At 39.5% G+C, this 21680-nt stretch overlaps 1 protein-coding gene across 1 annotated transcript in view; it reads left to right on the forward strand.

Annotated features, from left to right (window-relative positions):
• KCNH5 (potassium voltage-gated channel subfamily H member 5) overlaps positions 1 to 21060 on the forward strand; it is a 274356-nt gene extending 253296 nt beyond the window's left edge. Inside the window, exon 11 of the mRNA XM_055304344.1 lies at positions 20113 to 21060. Within this exon, the coding sequence (XP_055160319.1) occupies positions 20113 to 21060 (948 nt within the window). The remainder of the gene's footprint in view (positions 1 to 20112) is intronic.
• Positions 21061 to 21680: the final 620 nt, after the last annotated feature.

Below are 21680 nucleotides of genomic sequence, written 5' to 3' on the forward strand. Positions count from 1 at the left end.
TTAAATTCAGTTTGCCAACCTATAGTATAACACCTAGTGCTCATCCCATCAAGTGCCCTCCTTAGTGCCTGTCGCCCAGTTACTCCATCCCCCCACCCACCTCCCCTTCTGCAACCCTTTGTTTGTTTCCCAGAGTTAGGAGTCTTTCATGGTTTGTCTTCCTTTGTAATTTTTCCCATTGTGTGCATTCCTCAGCCTCTGCATTTACATATTGTGTTGAAATTACCTGTTTACATACCCTTGTTTTTTTTTTTTTTTTTTTTTTTTTGTGGAACAGTAATGAGCAAGCTTATTTTATTACCATTATATCCTCAACACCTACTAGCCTGTCCTGCATGTAATAAAGGCTCCTAAAAACCTTTGATGAATTATAATAGACCAAATTGTCTCATTGCATTGTTGTAACATGCTAACGAGAGGGTCTGTGCCTAACACACTGAGAATCCTTGGGGATGGGACAAGCTCTTATTTATTATGTAAATATAAAATTTCAACTGAAATATAACTCATTTATAGAAAAGTGTATAAACCATTAGATTACTGCTTGATGGATTTTTACAAACTGAATACACCCCTGTAACCAGCACCTAGCCAGAGGAACAGAATAGGAACCATGTCAGAAGCCCATTTCCTGCTCCACTGATTTACAATCCCCCTCCCAAGATTTAACTACTGTTCTGACTTTCAATAGATTAGGTTTACTTCTTTGGGGGGATATTTATTATTTATTTATGTATTTTTAATGAGCTCTGTGCCCAATGTGGGGCTCAAAATCATGAACCTGAGATCAAGAGTTGCATGTTCTACTGACAGAGTTAGCCAGAGGCCCCTCTTTTTTTTTTTTTTTTGATTTTTAGAATTATATAAATGGAATTATACAATATGTACTCATTTGCATCTGGCTTCTTTCACTTACTGTTATTTTGTAGGGGTCATTCATGTTGTCCATAGCTGGGGCTCATTAACATTCATTGTAGAGTTTTCTACTGAGTGAATATACTTTAACTTATCCATTCTGCTCTTGATACACATTTGGGTTTCCAGTTAGGGCCATTATAGTTGGTCTGGCTACCAACATCCTTATACATGTCTTTTATTTATGCTTATACAATTTTTTTTTGTAGGGAATGTATACCTAGGAGTAAAATTTCTGAGTCTAGAGTATGTTTATCTTAATCTTTAGTAGATACTCATCAAACAGTTTTCCAAATGGTTGTATTAATTTGTATACCCACCAGTAGTTTAGGAGAATTCAATTTTGCTACATTCTCATTAACACTTGTTCTTTTTCTTTTTAGCCATTCTGGTGAGTATGTAAGGGTAATACATTATGGTTTTAAATTGCACTCCCTTAATGTCTAATTAAGATGAGCACTATTCCATACATTTAACAGCCATTAATATAATTTTTTTGTAAAATGCTAGTTTTTCTATTAGAGTTGTCTGTTCTTAATGATTTGTAACAATTGGAATAGAATAGAGATAATCTAAAGATGCAGGACAAAGTCACTTGCATGTCTAATTTTGCTTGTATGAAAAGTTGAAAGATCTAAGTGGTGAATGAAAGAAGAGAGATTTCCGCACCAGAATCTGGTTATTTTACAAACAGTAAACACTTAGAGACTGTATTCTCAGTTCACCTAGGTCAACACGCGCTATACTTATCCCACTCATTAGATTCAACATAAGCAATTGATGTTTATTTTACATGGAATGGCTGTATCATTCTGGTAAAATAGAGAACCATTTACTTTAAATAGATCTTTGAGCACACTTGATGTTAAGAGGGGCTAAATGGCTTGGCCAAGTTTATACAGGTAGTCATTGTCAGAGATAGTATCTACACCCTTGTCTTGTGACTCCTAAGAGATGTTTTAAAAAATTTTTCTTGCCACACAGTTCTGATTTAGAAACAAGAGATACACCATAGAAGAAATGGAAAATGGACCTAGAAACCAGGAAAAGTGAGTTCTGAGTTCACCTGTCAATGGCTGGTTGTATATCTAAGTGCCTAATCTTTTTGACTTCTCTGAGTTTCAGTTTTCCGATTGCCCCAAATGAAGAAATACCAAAGAATTATTACATTTCAAGTAGATTTGATTACAGCTGTAAAGATCAAAACGGTAATATATCATCTAGACTAGATATACATTTCTAAATATTTCTAGAAGATAATACTCCAGTAAAGAAAACTGTTTACCTACCTAGTCTATATTTCCCAACAGTGAAGAACTTTTGTATGTGATATTAAGAGCTGCATTATTGTTTCAGATATCAAATGCAAAAATGAACACACTTAGATAAATGAGCATACTTAGATAAATATACTAGAATTGGTTTTCCTAACAAAGATGCAGAAATTTTCTTTCATTATGAACACATATCTTTGAAGGTATTACAACTAACTGCCCTACCTCAGTAATTATTCTGTCTGAGAGACAGCAATTATCTTACAAGGCAAAAGCTAAAGCCACATATTAGATGTGTTCCTAGGGACAAAGGAATAGTATCAAATGAGATCTATTAGGGTAATACAGTTGAAAGTGCATTATAAACTGTGAAACAAAATTGTAAATAGCATCGGGAATGTCAGCGTGTAATAGTAGAGAGAACACAGGAGTTGGCAATAGGAAATAGATTTCAGTCCCAGCTCGGTCATTTACTAGCTAAGTGAGTTTAGGCAAGTCACATAACTTCTCTGACCCTCATCTGTTGAATAGGGATAGTAATAATTGTTCTGCCTGATTTATAAAGTTTCTTCAGGGAGAAATTAGGTAACATAAGCTGAAGTGCATCATCAAATGTATTGCATTTGCCAAATGTTAAATAATGTTATTTTCTACTTACATGCTGAAGGCTCTTCTCTTGTACCATATTCATATGTAAACATCCCCTTCCGTGTGTTCAACTGCCAGCCTAGAGTCATGCCTTTGGTCATCCACCATCATTAAAGTGATTCAACCTCCTTTATCATATGATTGCTTTCTCCCCAGGCCTTGATGTTTTAGACCCTCTGCATCTCTCTGAAATCTAGGTCAAGAATTCTCAAGTCAGTGTAGCCTACTCTTTGAGTCCACTGGACTTGGGTTGGAAACCTTGCTTTGTCATTCATTAGCTATGTAGACTTGGGAGGATCTTTAAATCGCTGTAAGCCTTGGTTTTTTTCAGTTTTAAAATGGATTATTGTGAAAATTAAATAAGCACATAATCCATGAAAAATAGTACAATTCACCTAATCCTGGTATTTTTATTGCAAAGATTCTGAAATGATAACATTGGGAAACAATCGCTTCTGTGACCAGAATAAATATATTCTCAAAGACAGTGTGATCTAATGATTCATTTAAGACTTAGGCAATACAGATAACTAGAGGGGAGGGGCAAGATGGCGGAAGAGCAGGGTCCCCAAATCACCTGTCCCCACCAAGTTACCTAGATAACCTTCAAACCATCCTGAAAATCTACGAATTCGACCTGAGATGTAAAGAGAGACCAGCTGGAATGCTACAGTGAGAAGAGTTCGCGCTTCTATCAAGTAGGAAGACGGGGAAAAAGAAATAAAGGAACAAAAGGCCTCCGAGGGGGAGGGGCCCCGCGAGGAGCCGGGCTGAGGCCGGGGCGAGTGTCCCCAGGACAGGAGAGCCCCGTCCCGGAGGAGCAGGAGCTGCACCAACCTTCCCGGGCGGGCGGAAAGGGGCTCGCAGGGAGTTGGAGCAGGACCCAGGAGGGCGGGGATGCCCTCGGGCTCCCGGGGACACTAACAGACACCTGCGAGCGCAGGAGAGTGCGCCGAGCTCCCTAAGGGCTGCAGCGCGCACGGAGGGACCGACCGGAGCAGCTCGGAGGGGCTCGGGCGGCGGCTCCGCGGAGGGGGCTGCGGGGCGGGAGCGCGAATCCCACAGCGCAGGCCCCGGAGCACAGGGCGCCGGGACACAGCCCAGGATCCGGCCTCCCCCGGGACAGGCAGAGGCCGGGAGGGCCCAGGACAGCGAGGACGCTCCTGCCCCGAGCTGAGCAGATCAGCGGCCCCGCCCCGGAGCCTCCAGGCCCTGCGGACGGAGAGCCGAGAGCCCGAGCCCCGTAGTTCCTGCGGAGGCTGAATCCAGGCTTCCAGAGTTGCCATAGCAACTGCTGCTGTTCCTCCCTGGGTCCCACGGGGTAAACAACCCCCGCTGAGCCCTGCAGCAGGCAGGGGCAGAGCAGCTCCCCCAAGTGCTAACACCTGAAAACCAGCACAGCAGGCCCCTCCCCCAGAAGACCAGCTGGACGGACCAGTGATACTCCCCCGTGTTCCAATACAACTTGTTTTTGGCCACTCTGCACTGAGCAAAATGACTAGAAGGAAAACCTCACCTCAAAAGAAAGAATCAGAAACAGCCCTCTTTCCCACAGAGTTACAAAATCTGGATTACACTTCAATGTCAGAAAGCCAATTCAGAAGCACCATTATACAGCTACTGGTGGCTCTAGAAAAAAGCATTAAGGCCTCACGAGACTTCATGACTGCAGAATTTAGATCCAATCAGGCAGAAATTAAAAATCAATTGAATGAGATGCAATCCAAACTAGAAGTCCTAACGACGAGGGTTAACGAGGTGGAAGAACGAGTGAGTGACATAGAAGACAAGTTAATGGCAAAGAGGGAAACTGAGGAAAAAAGAGACAATCAATTAAGGGACCATGAAGACAGATTAAGGCAAATGAACGACACTCTGAGGAAGAAAAACCTACGTTTAATTGGGGTTCCCGAGGGCGCCGAAAGGGACAGAGGGCCAGAATATATATTTGAACAAATCCTAGCTGAAAACTTTCCCAATCTGGGAAGGGAAACAGGCATTCAGATCCAGGAAATAGAGAGATCCCCCCCTAAAATCAATAAAAACCGTTCAACACCTCGACATCTAATAGTGAAGCTTGCAAATTCCAAAGATAAAGAGAAGATCCTTAAGGCAGCAAGAGACAAGAAGTCCCTGACTTTCATGGGGAGGAATATTAGGGTAACAGCAGACCTCTCCACAGAGACCTGGCAGGCCAGAAAGGGCTGGCAGGACATATTCAGGGTCCTAAATGAGAAGAACATGCAACCAAGAATACTTTATCCAGCAAGGCTCTCATTCAAAATGGAAGGAGAGATAAAGAGCTTCCAAGACAGGCAGGAACTGAAAGAATATGTGACCTCCAAACCAGCTCTGCAAGAAATTTTAAGGGGGACTCTTAAAACTCCCCTTTAAGAAGAAGTTCAAGTAACTCTGAACATGAATGGGCTTAATGACCCCATCAAAAGGCGCAGAGTTTCAGACTGGATAAAAAAACAGGACCCATCTATTTGCTGTCTACAAGAGACTCATTTTAGACAGAAGGACACCTACAACCTGAAAATAAAAGGTTGGAGAACCATTTACCATTCAGATGGTTCTCAAAATATACCCTAAAAACTACAGAACACTTCTGAAAGAAATTGAGGAAGACACAAAGAGATGGAAAAATATTCCATGCTCATGGATTGGCAGAATTAATATTGTGAAAATGTCAATGTTACCCAGGGCAATTTACACGTATAATGCAATCCCTATCAAAATACCATGGACTTTCTTCAGAGACTTAGAACAAATTATTTTAAGATTTGTGTGGAATCAGAAAAGACCCCAAACAGCCAGGGGAATTTTAAAAAAAGAAAACCATATCTGGGGGCATCACAATGCCAGATTTCAGGTTGTACTACAAAGCTGTGTTCATCAAGACAGTGTGGTACTGGCACAAAAACAGACATATAGATCAATGGAACAGAACAGAGAACCCAGAAGTGGACCCTGAACTTTATGCTCAACTAATATACGATAAAGGAGGAAAGACGATCCACTAGAAGAAAGACAGTCTCTTCAATAAATGGTGCTGGGAAAATTGGACATCCACATGCAGAAGAATGAAACTGGACCACTCTCATGCACCATACACAAAGATAAACTCAAAATGGATGAAAGATCTAAATGTGAGACAAGATTCCATCAAAATCCCAGAGAAGAACTCAGGCAACACCCTTTTGAACTTGGCCACAGTAACCGGAGAAGGACAAACAGTGTATGTTCTCATTCATTTGGGGAATATGAATAATAGTGAAAAGGAATATAAGGGAAGGGAGAAGAAATGTGTGGGAAATATCAGAAAGGGAGACAGAACATAAAGACTCCTAACTCTGGGAAATGAACTAGGGGTGGTGGAGGGGGAGGAGGGTGGGGGGTGGGGGTGAATGGGTGACGGGCACTGAGGGGTACACTTGACGGGATGAGCACTGGGTGTTATTCTGTATGTTGGTAAATTGAACACCAATAAAAATTAATTTATAAAAAAAAAAAAAAGACTTAGGCAATACAGAGGTGCCTGGGTGGCTCAAAGTCAGGTTCAACATCTGACTTTGGCTGAGGTCGTGATCTCAGTGTCCTGGGATCAAGGCACATGTCAGGCTCCTACCCAGCAGGGAGTCTGCTTGTCTCTCTTCCTCTGCCCCTCTCTCTGCTTGCACATGTGTGTACTTTCTCTCTCTCTCTCTCTCTCAAATAAATAAAGTCTTAAAAAGACTCAGGCAACACAGAGGGCTGAGCAAAGCATAATGATGATGATTTTTCTTTATCGGTTTTGTTCCTTTGAGCTTGAGTGTGCTAAAAATTCTATGGTAAGAACTTAGAAATAAAACAATTTTATTCTTCTGAGTATTCTCCTGAATTTTCAAATGCTAACAAATAGATGGTAGTTGCAATGCTACTTGGACATTAATTTAAATTGATATGAGTAGTAGGGCTCTTGCCACTGCTTACTCCAAAATATGTGGCATTGACTTAGGAGTGGAAATAGGTAAGGAAATTGGTGTTTGAGACTTGGAAAGATGAAGACAAATATTTGTCAGTGACAGAACATTTGGTAAAGTTGCTACTTGTGGTTGCCTTTCAGTGTTGTAGCTCTTTTAGAAGAGATTGGAAAACAACATTAACAGTTGAGTGGGGGTTGTGACTGGTTACTTTTAGTAAGACAGGAGAAGAAAGAGGTGATCCCAGACAAAGGTTGGCTGGCTTCTAAGCAACTATGGAAAGGAATTGAGACTGGGAAGAAGTAGAAATAAGATTCAAAAGTCATTTACAAAAGGTCCATTAAGACTCAATTTTATAGCAAAGATCAGATAATGGATGTGACATCTTACAAAGCTTGATGCGTTCAGTGTAGCGGCCATTATGGCCAGGGTCGGGAAGGGGAGAAAGAGAGAGAGAGAGAGAGACAGGACCAAGAAAGCAAAGCATTAGATCAGGCTTGAGAATTATACTTCAGAAATAACTTTTTATGAGACTGCAGGCACATGGAATTGACTGTAAACAGGTCAGAAACTTATTAAAATTTTTGGAAGATGTATATTGTCAAAGAAACCACAAGCATGATCTTAAAAAAAATCTTACTACGTGAGCCTATACCACACCTTAGGCCCCCAAAATTTCATAGGCAGGAAGGAGCTAAGGAAGCTTTTCAATCCTGAAATAGGACAAACTCTCCAATCCCTGTATCAGGTTTGCCTATAGAATATGGACAAAGAGGGCAGCCCAGGTGGCTCAGCAGTTTAGCACTGCCTTCAGCCCAGGGTATGATTCTGTAGACGCAGGATCGAGTCCTGCGTCGGGCTCCCTGCATGGAGCCTGCCATGTGTCTCCCTCTGCCTGTGTCTTTGCCTCTCTCTCTCTCTCTCTCTCTCTCTCTCTCTCTGTGTGTGTGTGTGTGTGTGTGTCTCCCATGAATAAATAAATAAAATCTAAAAAAAAAAAGACTATAGACAAAGAACCACCTCCAGAAGAAGGTGGCAGAAGCCACAGAGGACACTGGATGGGAGAGCTTATTCCAGGTAGCTTATCCCACACAGCAGGCTGGGAGACTAATAAAGGAGTTTACCCCACTGCCAGGGCTGAGCGGCCTTACAACACCTGCCTGGCAGACTGCATCACTGCTGTGGACCAGTGACTGGGGAGTCTTTGAGCCATATTCCCTGGCCCCCTTTAATGGGAGTGTTTAGTCAGCCTGTTTCCTGCCCCACCTTTGTCTGTCATGCATGTGTGTGTGTATGCATGCATATCTATGTGTGTGCATGTTTATGGCTGGTGGGGTGTGTGTGTGGATAAATCACCTTTCTAGTTTATAGGCCACTCCATTCCCAGCTCCCCCATCTCAGAAAATGGCATTACCATTTATCCTTGGGCTTAGACTAAAGAGAGGCTTTTAAAAAATTTCTCTTTTTCTCTCAAATTGTTCATCTGCTTGTCTGCAGACCTGTCAGTTTTACTGGCAAACTGAATCCAGAATCTGATCACCTCTCACCACGTCCATTCCTACCTCCCAGTTCTAAGTCATCCTGATGTCTCACCTGGATTACTCCAAGAGCCTTCTAATTGGTACCCTTCTATCCTCCTCACTTTCCAGATTATCTTCCCTAAAGAAACCTGAGCAATCATCTCAATGTGAGGTCATGTGAATCCTCTCCCATGACTTCCCTCAGATCTAAAACTCAAAGTCCCTGCCCTCCCACTTTTCCAAGTCCTTTTCCCTTTGTCCTCTCTACTACGCTACTCTCACCTTGGGGATCCCCTTCTCCCTGTGGCAGTCTGCATGATCCAGGTTTTCATTTCATCACTATCTCTGCTCAGATAGCCCTGCCTCAAAGAGACCCAATGGCTCTTTATTTTTCTTTGTAGCTCACACTGCCACCTGACATTTTATGGAATATTAAGGGAGTTTTATTTTGTTTATGGACATACACCTAACTCCAAAACACAGCCTGGAACATGAGTGTTTGACAAATACTCATAATGTGAATGAATATCTTGTTTGCTGCCACGTACCGCCATCAACAAGTGTTACAAAGCAAGTGCTATTAGGGTGTAGGATAGAATGGACCCAGTTCTTCCTGGGGCAGTAAGTGAAAGCCTCCTAGTGGAGCTAGCTTCACACATGCTCAACCTGTGCCATACGGGGCTTTGCACTTAAAGGGATCTGTTCTTGGTTTATTTATTTATTTATTTTAAAGATTTTATCTATTCATGAAAGACACACAGAGAGAGGCAGAGACACAGGCAGAGGGAGAAGCCGGCTCCCCACAGGAAGCACGATGTGGGACTCGATTCTGGGACTCTGGGATCACCCCCTGAGCCAAAGGCAGATGCTCAACTACTGCCACCCAGGCGTCCCTGTTCTCGTTTTAATGCTCTGCTGTTGGTATCTCGAAATTCTTAATAATTTTGAACAAGAAGCCTTGCATCCTTTTAATTGTGATATAATTCACACACCATACAATTCATCATTTTAAAGTATATAATCTAGTGCTTTTTAGTATGTTCACAATGTTGTGCAACCATCACCACTATCAATTTCAGGACCTTTCCATCTCCCCCAAAAGAAACCTCATACCCATTAGTAGTCATTCTCCATTTCCCACTTGCCCCCCTAGCTATACATATATATCTAAATTTGCCTATTTTGGACATTTCATATAGGTGAAATCAAATATATGTGACCTCTTGTGTCAGGCTTCTTTTGTTTCCTATGTTTTCAAGGTTCGTCCATTCTGTAGCATGTATCAGTACTCCATTCCTTTTTCTGGCTCAAGACTATTCCTTGGTATCCATATAGACCACAGTTTGTTTGCTGATTCACCAGGTACTGGATCTTTGGGTTGTTTCTACTTTTTGGCTCTCATGAATAATATGTTCATGTGACTCTATGTTTTCATTTTTCTTGGGTATCTACCTAGGTGTGGGATTGCTGAGTCATATTGTTACTCTATGTTTAATTTTCTGAGAAACTGCCAAGCTGTTTGCCACAGAAGCTACACCATTTTATATCCTTCCAGCAATGTATGGGGGCACCAGTTTCTCTACACCCTCCCAACGCTTATTTTCTGTTTTTAATAGCATGTCATTTTTCAATGCCAGCCATCCTAGAGGATTTGTAGTATATTACATTTGGTTTCACATTTCCTTAATGACTAAAGATGTTGAGTATCTTTTCATGTGCCTATTGGACATTTGTATATCTTCTTTAAAGAAATGTCCATTCAGATCCTTTGAAGGGCACCTGGGTGGCTCAGTCAGTTAAGCTCAGGGTCCCAGGATCGAGTCCCACATGGGGCTCCCTGCTCAGCGGGAAGCCTGCTTCTCCCTCTCTGTCTGCTATTCCCCTTGCTTGTGCGCTCTCTCTCTCTCTCTCTGTCAAATAAATGAATAAAATCTTTTTTAAAAAAACCCCTTAAACCCTTTGATTGTTTTTTTATTTGTTTTTCTTTTGTCTCTTAATTGTTGAGTCATAATACTTCTTTATATATTCTGGATATTAGAATCATATAAAATATATAATTTGCAAATACATTCTCCCATTTTATGGGTTGTCATTTTACTTTCTTGAGAGTGTCCTTTGAAGCAAAAGAATTTTGAATTTTGATGAAGCCCAGTTTGTTTATTTAATTATTTTTGGTGGTTTGAGATTTAGGTGTCTAAGAAAACTTCCCCTAAATCAAGACACACAGATTTATGCTGCTGTCTCCTTCTAAGAATTTTATAGCTTTCAGTTCTTACATTTAGGTCTTTGATCCATTTTGAATTAACTTTTGTATATGGTGTGAGGCTGATGTCTGTATTCATTTTTCATTTGTGGATATGTGGTTGAATCAGCACCATTTGTTGAAAAGATTAATCTTTCCTCATTGAATTACCTTGGTATCCTTGTCAAAAAGCAACTGAGCATAGATGCATGGGTTTAGTTTTGGACACTTACTTCTATTGCATTGATGTGTATGTCTGTTCTTATGGCATACCTCAGTGTCTTGATTATGGTAGATTTGTAATGAGTTTTAAAATTCCGAAGTGTGAGTCCTCCAGTTACATTCTTATTTCTTGGTATTATTTTGGCTATTTTGGGTCCCTTGCATTTCCATCCAAATTTTAGGGTCAGCTTGTCAATTTCTGAAAAATTGGCAATTAGAATTTTAATAGGAATTAAATTGAATCTGCATGTCAATTTCAGGAATATTGTTATTCCAATCCGTAAACATGAAATGTCTTTCTATTTATTTAAGTTTTTAATTTATTTCAACAATGTTTTGTAATTATTGTGTCTTGCACATTTGTTATTTTTTTCTAAGTATTTTATTCCTTGATGCTATTGTCAATGAAATTATTTTCCTAATTTCATTTTCAGGTGGTTCCTAGCTAGTATATAGAAATACTACTAATTTTATATTGTTTTTTTTTGTGTGTGTGTCATGCATCCTTCTGCACTCCTTTCTTACCTATAATACTGTAAGTGTGTGTATTTCTCAGGAATTTTTATATACATGACCATGTCATCTCCAAATGGAGATAGTTTTAATTCTTCTTTTCCTTCTGGATGTCTTTTATTTCACTTTCTTAACAATTTCCCTGGCTCTGAATTTTTGTGTTGTATCGAGCCCTACAAATTATGTAGCTGGTCCTACCTCATAAAGGAGAACACAACTGAGCTGAGTATTAAAGGATAAGTAGGAGTTCCCCAGCCTGTGAGGGGGAGGAGAGAGAACGCTATTTGCAGTATCACAGGTAGATTGTGAATCTCAAAGTGATTGAGTGTAGCAGGTATGTGGAGGGCAAATGAGGAGTGAAGGAAACAGTTTGGAGAGGCAGTAGGGATGGTGACTTATTAAAGCACTTTAATTTTATTCTGTGATTTTTTTTTTGCCTGGGATGCTATCATATTTGATACACAATAGCAAAAAATGGAATGAGGGGAAATGAGACTAGAAATCGGGGCAGGGAGAGCAATTCCTGGATTACCTATTTGAGACAATGAATCTAAATCTTGCTGGTTTTACCTTGGAATAGCCATTTACTTGGTTTTGAAGACTTTTTCTTTCTTCTTTCATTATTTTTCTTAAATGAAAGGACCTTTAGGAATAGAAACAGAAACACTGAGCAACTATTTCAGAGTTATGGTAACACCAGTAATGGGGTTTACAATATATGTTTTGTTGCTTATGAAAAATATATTTCCATATTTATGATAGCCCCATTAATTGAAATTAATGACCTTCTATATGGTAAAGAAAAATGAGGACTAGAAGATTTCATTAGTAAATTCAGTAATAGAATTAGTAACTCTAGGATGTGTTGTATTTGCAAATTACGAACTACCCTTATCCATATTAGACATTACCTGACACATTCACAAAGTCTAAGATATTTCTTTTCTCCCTTCCCCCTTCCTCCCTTCTTTTCTTTTTCCTATCCACTCATCTCCCTTTCCTTTTTCATTTTTACATTTATCAATTAGTTAATTCCTCAAAATTTATTTAGGACCTAAGAGGCTGAACTAGATCTGTAACACATTCCTTGTCCAATGTAAAGCAAGACAGCCATATTCCAAAATAGAGTGTGAGGTGTCATTTATACCCTTCCTTCAACATCTAAATTTATTGAATGACCATCTGTCACAGCCGCCATCACTGAGGCCTTCATTAAGATGAGCTTATAGCCTCTGTTACGTACATGATGGTGTTTAATAAATACTGTGTTGTTGTGTTAGTTTAGCCTGGAATGGATTGAAAGAACTAGAGTGAGAATTAGTGACTAAGTTTCCAGAACCAAAGAACCAAAGAACAAAACCCACTAGATCCCATAAGGGTCAGACGAACTGCTGCTTCTATCTGATCACATATAGTTATAAATTCCTAGTCAATTCCCTAGATTCATGGATCTGGAAAGTGATGGGCCATTTAGGGGAAGCTCCCCTATCTTCCTTCAAATTATATAACACTAAATCCATGTTATTAAACAAATGATTCTAACTCTTTTTTTTCCTTGCCTTTATTGGATTTCAAAGTTCAGTACACATTCAAATTATTCAGTTTTGATATCACTTTTATGATCAAATGTCCTACTTTTGAAATGGAAAGCTCAGTTGGCCATGTTCCCTGTTAAGTTTAAGAAGCTTTTATCATTTAAATAAATTAAACCTTCCAGCATGGGCTCTGCAGAACATAATGAAGCACAGAGAAGGAAAGCTTAAATGAAATAAACCTCTTTGCTGGTAGAAACAGTACGGGCTATTGTGCATTCTGCCAATGAATGTGTGTCTGGAATCATAGCCTGATTCATGATTTTTCTTTTTTGATTTTGTCCTTAATTTTTGTGGTGTTCATCGGCAATCTGATTTGCCATTGGGCAAAAGATAGAGGCAGAGTACATCAAGGGCAAGGGTTCTAGGTTATTAATACTGAGAAAACCCCCAAATACTAGAGTTTTAAAAGCTGATTTATTGTCATGTTGAGAATTATGGATACATAGTTTTTTCTTTAACATTGTTTATTTCATATGTCATTCTAAGAGCACTCAGATCCTTTCACATTTTCTAAAATAATTTCTTTGGAGGAATTAACATTTTTTTCTAGAGAAAAATATCATTTCTATGTGATATTTGTATAAAATCAATCTATATAACTTATGCATTTATTTGGCAAGAAATGTTTTACTTTCTGTATGACACATTGCCCATGTAGGAATTAGCTCAATTATGAAAATGCTTATTGTTTGCAGATTCTTTCTTTCAATTGCCAAAGACTAGTGACAAAATTTTTAAAAATCTAAATAAAAACATGCCCTTTTTCAAAATGAGAGAGGGAGACAAACCATAAGAGGCTCTTAATCATAGGAAACAAACTGAGGGTTGGGGGGGAATGGAGTAACTGAGTGATGGACATTAAGAAGGGTACAGGATGTAATGAGCACTGGCTATTATATAAGACTGATGAATCACTGACCTCTACTTCTGAAACTAATAATACACTACACGTTAATTAATTGAATTTAAATAAAAAAAAATAAAGACCAAAAAAAAAAAAGCCACACAAAAAAAATGCTCTTTTAAAAGGGCTTAACTAAATAAAATTTATCCATCTTCCCATTCTGTTATTAAGTTGAATCATTTTATTACATGCATAATTAAAAAGTAAAAAGCACTTCTTAAAAAGAAGGATTCAGCAGAATATATTTGAGAATGTTCATGCTTGTAATGGTAATGTAGAATAATTACCATGCTATTTTTATGATGAAATGTAGTCTCCTTAGTAATAAAAATGCATTGTTATTTAAATTTGGAGTTTAGGTTCATAAAGTTATCTTTAAAACGGTGAGAACTTATAGAGAGGGCCTATTACATTTAATGTTTTTGGAAAACAGTGAGTTACTTTCATTAGGCACCCCTGCTGTTTTATTTTCTTGGTCTATAATGCATTCTTTATAACTTAAGACAGAACAAAAAGCTATCATACTTCACATATATGACATGGTTCAGCTGGTAGTCATACCTCAGTAGATTAGTCTTAAACCTTGTAAACATGTTAAAATCATCTCTTCATTTTTTATTTCTTTGTTTTTAATTTCAGTGCTTATTACCTTGCATTAAGAAAGTGTGAGGGATCCCTGGGTGGTGCAGCGGTTTGGTGCCTGCCTTTGGCCCAGGGCGCGATCCTGGAGACCCGGGATCGAATCCCACATCAGGCTCCTGGTGCATGGAGCCTGCTTCTCCCTCTGCCTGTGTCTCTGCCTCTCTCTCTCTGTGTGTGACTATCATAAATAAATAAATAAATAAAGAAAGTGTGACATTGTCACCACCTGGAAAATAAGTCCTTGATGGATGTTATCGCATCCTTACAATGGAATCGAAGATAGGTTCTCATTCAGGTTTTTAAAAATTGATTTGTGGGTCAAAGGTTTAAACATGATTATATTTAGCCAGCATTTGTTAACTATCTACTTGTGTCCAGCAGTGGGCTAGGTGAAGGTACCAGGAGGTAGATGATGTAGTGTTTGCCTCCAAATGCAGAAATAAGAGTAGACATTAATGATCAATTACAATAATACAGATAACATTGATTTGTAGTTTAGAGAGTGAAGAATAGCTTTAAAAAAGTAGCAAATCTTCCCGTTTGTAGTATTTTCTATTTCTAGACGTATCACAAACTTTGCTGAATATGTGAAGAGGTTACTGAATTAACTAATAACATTTACTTATTAAGGACTTTCAGTGAAACACTGTTGTAGAGACTAAAGATAAAGCATGTAACAAAAGAGACAAAAATCTCTGCTGCCATAAACAAATGAATCTAGGTAGTAGTAGGATGAAGAATGGTTTTAGAACCCAGGGAAAATTATACCTTTTGACCCACCCCACCCCCTATTTTTGGTAAAGGTAATATATTTAATATAAGTAGAAGCAAGTTAGAAGAAAACACAAGAGCTGCCTTGACGAGAGCAAGAAGCTACAAAACGGCAGCTTGTGTTTTAAAGGGATATAGAGTAAAACAAGCCTACTGGCTTTGCTTTTAAGAATGAGGGGAGCTTAGAGGCTGGCTCCCCCAACACCCTCCCCAGCTATCAATTATTCAGCAAGCACAAAGCTGTGGTCCTTTCTTCAATTCACTGCTTCAAGGATGGTTCTCCATGGCAAATGTTCTATGAAGGGTTATCTGTTGGATGTGAAACTGCTGTATCACTCCCTATTTTACCCTACTCAACTATCCACATCTTTGTGGGGCCCAGGAAGAAGTGTCAAAATTCCCTTACAGAGCTGCAGTAGAGTGTAATGGTGACAACTGTTTGCAATCTGACTTCTTGGATTTATCCTGGCCACTTACTCCATGGTGGCCTGAGGCAAACCACTTAAATTCTCTGTACCTCAGTTCGTTCTTCCGTAACATGAGAATGATAGGACCTCTATATCAAGGAGTAGTTATGACAATTAAATGAGATAATACATGTGTGGAAGTGACACACATGTCACTTTGCTGTATGCAAACTTTTAATAACTATTTTTCAATAAGTTATAATTTCCATTCTACAGCCAAAATAAGTAAAATAAATTACATCTCACTCATTAAACTCCATCTAACCCAGTAATTTTGTAAAAGTTACCTCTGGCTTAGAAGCCTGGTTATGGTAAGTAGTTGATCAAATCCAATTATTACTGTTTTCCTTTTGGCTCTAGCTCAAATTCTGTAGCTTGAATAAGAAATTTCTTCATGATCCTCTCTTCCCAGCCCTCCCTCTTTACCTGCTTCTGCTTTCACTGGGCTTATGATTGCCTGTGGGCCTGTTGCTAAGGGAAGGGAGGTCTACTTCACACCCAGGGCTTGTCTGTGAGATCTGGAGGGCTTGTAGTCACTCCTCAAAACGTTGGCCTTCAAGCTGGCTGCATCCAACTACTGGGCACTATTTATTGTGTGGCATATATAATGGTCTGAAATGCCCTGCTAGCAGGTATCCTACAGAGTGTGATAAATTCTCCTACCTCATGGTGAACCTTTGCCTCATCTGGCTTCTATGGGGCTGATGTCGCAATTGTCTACCTTCCGTAGCTCCTGGGCCCATGGGAATCCTAGCCATGTCTATCCAGGCACACAAGAAGTGCTAGTAGAAACAAAGAGGAGAACCTTTCCCTTCTAAAGAGGGTGTATGCTCTTTCAGCATGCTTTGTTGACTCCAGAAAGTAAACCACATGGATCCTGCCACTCTGCAAACTCCAGATAAGTCAGGGCCTGTCTCAATGTTCCCAAGTGCCTCTAAAGTTCCAGGGGCTATGTCTAGTATCACCTCATCTTCTGTCCCGCTAGAGTGGGGAGATGGAAGGAACGGAACAATGTGCAGCACTTAGGATTCTAAGATCCCAAACCTCTATTCTCTCTCTTTCTCAATTCCTTTTATATCTTCATGGTGGCAAAATATGTCAACCTAGTTCTATCTTATTCATCCCTTGATGCAGACTGGCAGCCTGGCTCTGTGACCGGATTCCCTTTGTACTAGGTAGTTTGGCATTTGGAGTCTCTGTTCTCAGCTTGATAGTAGCAGTCCAGACACCTTTGTTTGTTCTTGGTTTGTGGGGAGGGGCCCGGTGGTGGTTAGGGAGGCTGCAAAAGGCTTATTTTATTGATGTTCTACATGGTCTTCAATCATTAAGCAATTTAAACTTGCTAAGCACCTAATAATTGTAAGCAATCATTAGCCATTGTATTGAAATTATAAAACATAAAGTTCTAGCCTAAGATACTAACAAATTCTCAGTTCCAGGGACACCAAATATTTTATTGTAATTTCTAAAAACTGTGAACTTCACACAGCAGTGCACATGGACACTACAGAGGTAGTAATATTTTTGTCTATTTTTTACCAGTAGTATTGCCAAATTTAGCAAACAAGAATACAGGACATGCAGTTACATTTACATTTCAAGTAAGCAACAAATATGCTTTAAAGTATAAATATGTCCCATTCAGATAAATAATGTCTGATGTTTCTGTATAAGTAGTATGTCTGAAATATTGCATGGATGTCCTGCATTTTATCTAACATTCTTATCTGCCAATCACCTGCCTTCCATCATTGAGAGTTTGAAATAGATATTTTTATTGCAAATGTAAAGCCGACTCTCAGTTACTACATTGCACCAAGGCTAAGGAACTACATTTAGAAAAACAAACAGAAATGTCAGAATTGAGTAGAAAGGAGGACATGGCCAGTCATTTGTCCCCTCATGTCAGTTCCTAAAACAGAATTAAGTACCTTTTCAATGAAAATGGATGGAATAGGAATATGATATCTGTGTTTTCCAGGTTTGGATCTGTCTCATCCAAAAAGAGTGTTAATATCTTGAAGTCTCAGCATAAGCTCTGTTTACTTAGGACAGCATGAGGAACATGTCAACCCTTTGAAAAACTTCTAATTAAACTGCTAAAGCTTTGATATCAGACTTTCAGATTAGTATTACATCATTTAAAAAGATCCAATTTCATGTGCCACTAGAGAGGGAAAAATATGCTGGTCTTTATAGACAGTTATTGAATTTAGAGAATATTTATTTTAAAATACAAATCATTACCACTTGATAAGCTGTATTTAGGGCATCAATTTCAATTTAGAGATTGCTCTTAAAGAATTGCTATTCCCTGACTTTTTTGTTAACAGTGACCATAACTAGTATTGGTTTCTAGTAATAAATCGATGTTTGTATGTTACTCTGGAAAATGTTGAATCTTTAAGAGGTGATGGAAATGGTTTCAAATAGAAAGTGTTTTATGAGCGTTCAATGGAAGGAACCAACATATTTTGAGTGTCTTTTATATGCCATATACTTCACATATATCTCCAATCTAACCAATAAGTTAATGAGAGAGGGTGATGAGGTAAGTAATTTTTCCAGCCTCAGAAAATTGTCTGGTTCTGAGAGCACTGTATCTAATACAACTCTCTTCTGACTTTTCCTTACAGTCTTCACCTGCAGTTATTTCGTTCTTCAGAGGGAGTCTGAGCAAAAAAATCTCACACTCATTAAATTCACTTCTAACTCTGATAATATTAGTGGTAATTTCTTACATAAGTGAACACATTTACTTCTCTTGATGGAGTTTTAAGTTCTTCCCAGTATTACTTTCAAAAGACATTTTAAGTGGAATTTATGCATACTTACTTGTGGTTACCTATCTATGTATTTAATTCTATAGTTAAAATATACTCCCCAAATACAAAACAAAAAACAAAAACTAATTCAAAGGATACCTGCACCCGTTAGTCGCAACATTATTTTGAATAGCCAAATTATGGAAGCAACCCGAGTGTCCATCGGTAGATAAATGGATAAAGACAGTGTGGTGTAAATAATACAACGGAATATTATTCAGCCATAAAAAAGAATATCTTGCTATTTACAACAACATCAGTGGACCTAGCAGATATAATGCTAAGTGAAATAAGTTGATCTGAGAAAGACAAATATCATATGATTTCACTCATATGGAATTTAAGAAACAAAACAAATGAACAAAGGAAAAAAAGGAGAGAGACAGAGAGACAAACCAAGAAACAGACTTAACTATAGAGAACAAACTCATGGTGACAGAGAGGAGGATGGGTTAAATAGCAGATGGGGATTAAGGAGTGCATTTGTGATGAGCACCGTTTGATGGACGGAGGTGTTGGCTCACTATATTGCACACACACCTGAAACTAAAAGAACATTGTATGTTAACAATACTGGAATTAAAAAACTTAATTAAAAAAAAGCCTCTGGAAATACGCACAGAAAACTATTAACAATACTTAGTTCTGAGGCAACAAATTGAAGTCTGAATGGGAGAAACACTTATTTTACACTGAAATTGTTTATAAGATTTCAAAGGGTGAGAAGAGCCTGTACATAGGTCGCAAAAATGGTAAGAGAAAAACAAATACTAATAATAATAAACAATTTTAAAGAATATTGAAATTTGAAGAGCCCAATCTCCCACCCTATCATAGTATTACTTGGACAGCATCCTTACTTCTGTTTGGCTATTTGAATGAGGTGAAGTTCATGAGTTTTCAAGACAATATACTCAATGAATAGATAGCACTTTGGAACGAAGTATACATCGAGCTGATATTTGCCTCTCAGGAACTTTCACTTACAGATCTTAGTTCTGCCCTCTGGAGCCACGTAAATAAGTATAAATCTCTCCTCGCACCCAGGACAGCTGCTGTGTTAGTAGACCGTCTAATGTTTTGGTACTTTTGCAGCCTCGAACTCATAATTTGACCCCTAAGCGGAGGAAGTCATTAAAAATGGCATTGAATGAATTCGTACATAAAGGGAACACGTGCAAAAACATAGCGATGCGGTGCGAGGAAATTTAATGTATTTCCCCACACATGCATGTATGCATACACACGTATGTGCACATTATACGCGTAATATACTAACATGCATATTTACATATCTTCTATTACATGGGAACATAAACTAGGAAGCAAGCACCTGTCTTCAGTTGTCTCTCCGTTACATTCCCCCTTCCCTTCCCAAGGGGCTAGGACGAAGTTAAGCTAAGGAGGCTCAGCCAGGGCTCCTAGGGTGAGTTCTCAGTATGTGGCATCTGTTAAGCGGCGGGGGGCTGTGTTCTCCCTTCAGAAAGGACCTTACCCCGTTCCAGGGTTTCCTCGGTAGAACGGCGCTTGCGCAGCGCCCTGTCACACGAGGACAAGTCCCTCCATCTTTCTAATCATGCTCTGAACATCTCTCTCTGCCCCTCCACAGATCATTTTCCGAAAAATCAGTGACGTGAAGAAAGAGGAAGAGGAGCGCCTCAGGCAGAAGAACGAGGTCACCCTCAGCATCCCCGTGGACCACCCGGTGCGGAAGCTCTTCCAGAAGTTCAAGCAGCAGAAGGAGCTGCGGAACCAGGGGTCCACGCAGAGCGAGCCCGAGCGCAACCAGCTCCAGGTAGAGAGCCGCTCCCTGCAGAACGGAGCCTCCATCACGGGCACCAGCGTGGTCACCGTGTCGCAGATCACACCCATCCAGACGTCCCTGGCCTACGTGAAAACCAGTGAGGCCCTCAAGCAGAACAACCGCGATGCCATGGAACTCAAGCCCAACGGCGGGGCGGACCCCAAATGTCTCAAAGTCAACAGCCCGATAAGGATGAAGAATGGAAATGGGCGGGGGTGGCTGCGACTCAAGAATAACATGGGGGCCCATGAGGAGAAAAAGGAAGACTGGAATAACGTCACGAAAGCGGAGTCCATGGGGCTACTGTCAGAGGACCCCAAGGGCAGCGACTCCGAGAACAGCGTTACCAAAAACCCGTTAAGGAAAACAGATTCTTGCGACAGCGGGATCACAAAAAGTGACCTTCGTTTGGATAAGGCCGGAGAGGCCCGAAGTCCGCTGGAGCACAGCCCGATTCAGGCGGACGCCAAGCACCCCTTTTACCCCATCCCAGAGCAGGCCTTACAAACCACACTGCAGGAAGTCAAGCACGAACTCAAAGAGGACATTCAGCTGCTAAGCTGCAGAATGACTGCCCTGGAAAAGCAGGTGGCAGAAATTTTAAAGATACTCTCGGAAAAAAGCGTGCCCCAGACCTCTTCTCCCAAATCCCAAATGCCACTCCAAGTACCCCCCCAGATACCGTGTCAGGATATTTTTAGTGTTTCAAGGCCGGAGTCACCTGAATCTGACAAAGATGAAATCCACTTTTAATATATACATATATATATATATATATATATACACACATATATATTTGTTAATATATTAAAAACAGTATATACATCTATATACATATGTGTATATACAGTATATACATATATATATATTTTCACTCGCTTTCAATATGATGAACATAATATGGATTTTGATATGTAAATATTGCATGTCCAGCTGGATTCTGGCCTGCCAAAGAAGATGACTATTTAAAACATAGATATTGCTTGTATATTATGCAGTTGACTGCATGCACACTTTACATTTATTTATAATCTCTATTCTAATATTAAAAAAAAGGTATGATTTTTGTTAACCAAGGCAATGTAATATTTGAAGAATCAGGGTCCAACCTGCCAATGTTGCCATGACAAATTTGATCTCAGGCTGAGTCTATCGAGTTGTCATTTTCTCACTGTTCTGTTAAGTTAAAATTATAGATTAATGCCAAGGGAGAGTTCAACCTTTTAGACTGTTGGCACCATTTTATAATCTCTTTTCATAGGATATTTTTCTGTAACTTAGTGTTAGGTTATTTTCCCCAACCGGCAGTGTTTGCTCCATCTAAATGATTGTTTTGTTACCTAAATCAGATAGCAGTGTGGGATATTGAGAAC

The sequence above is a fragment of the Nyctereutes procyonoides genome, unplaced genomic scaffold, assembly GCF_905146905.1.
Source record: "Nyctereutes procyonoides isolate TBG_1078 unplaced genomic scaffold, NYPRO_anot_genome, whole genome shotgun sequence".
NCBI lineage: Eukaryota > Metazoa > Chordata > Mammalia > Carnivora > Canidae > Nyctereutes > Nyctereutes procyonoides.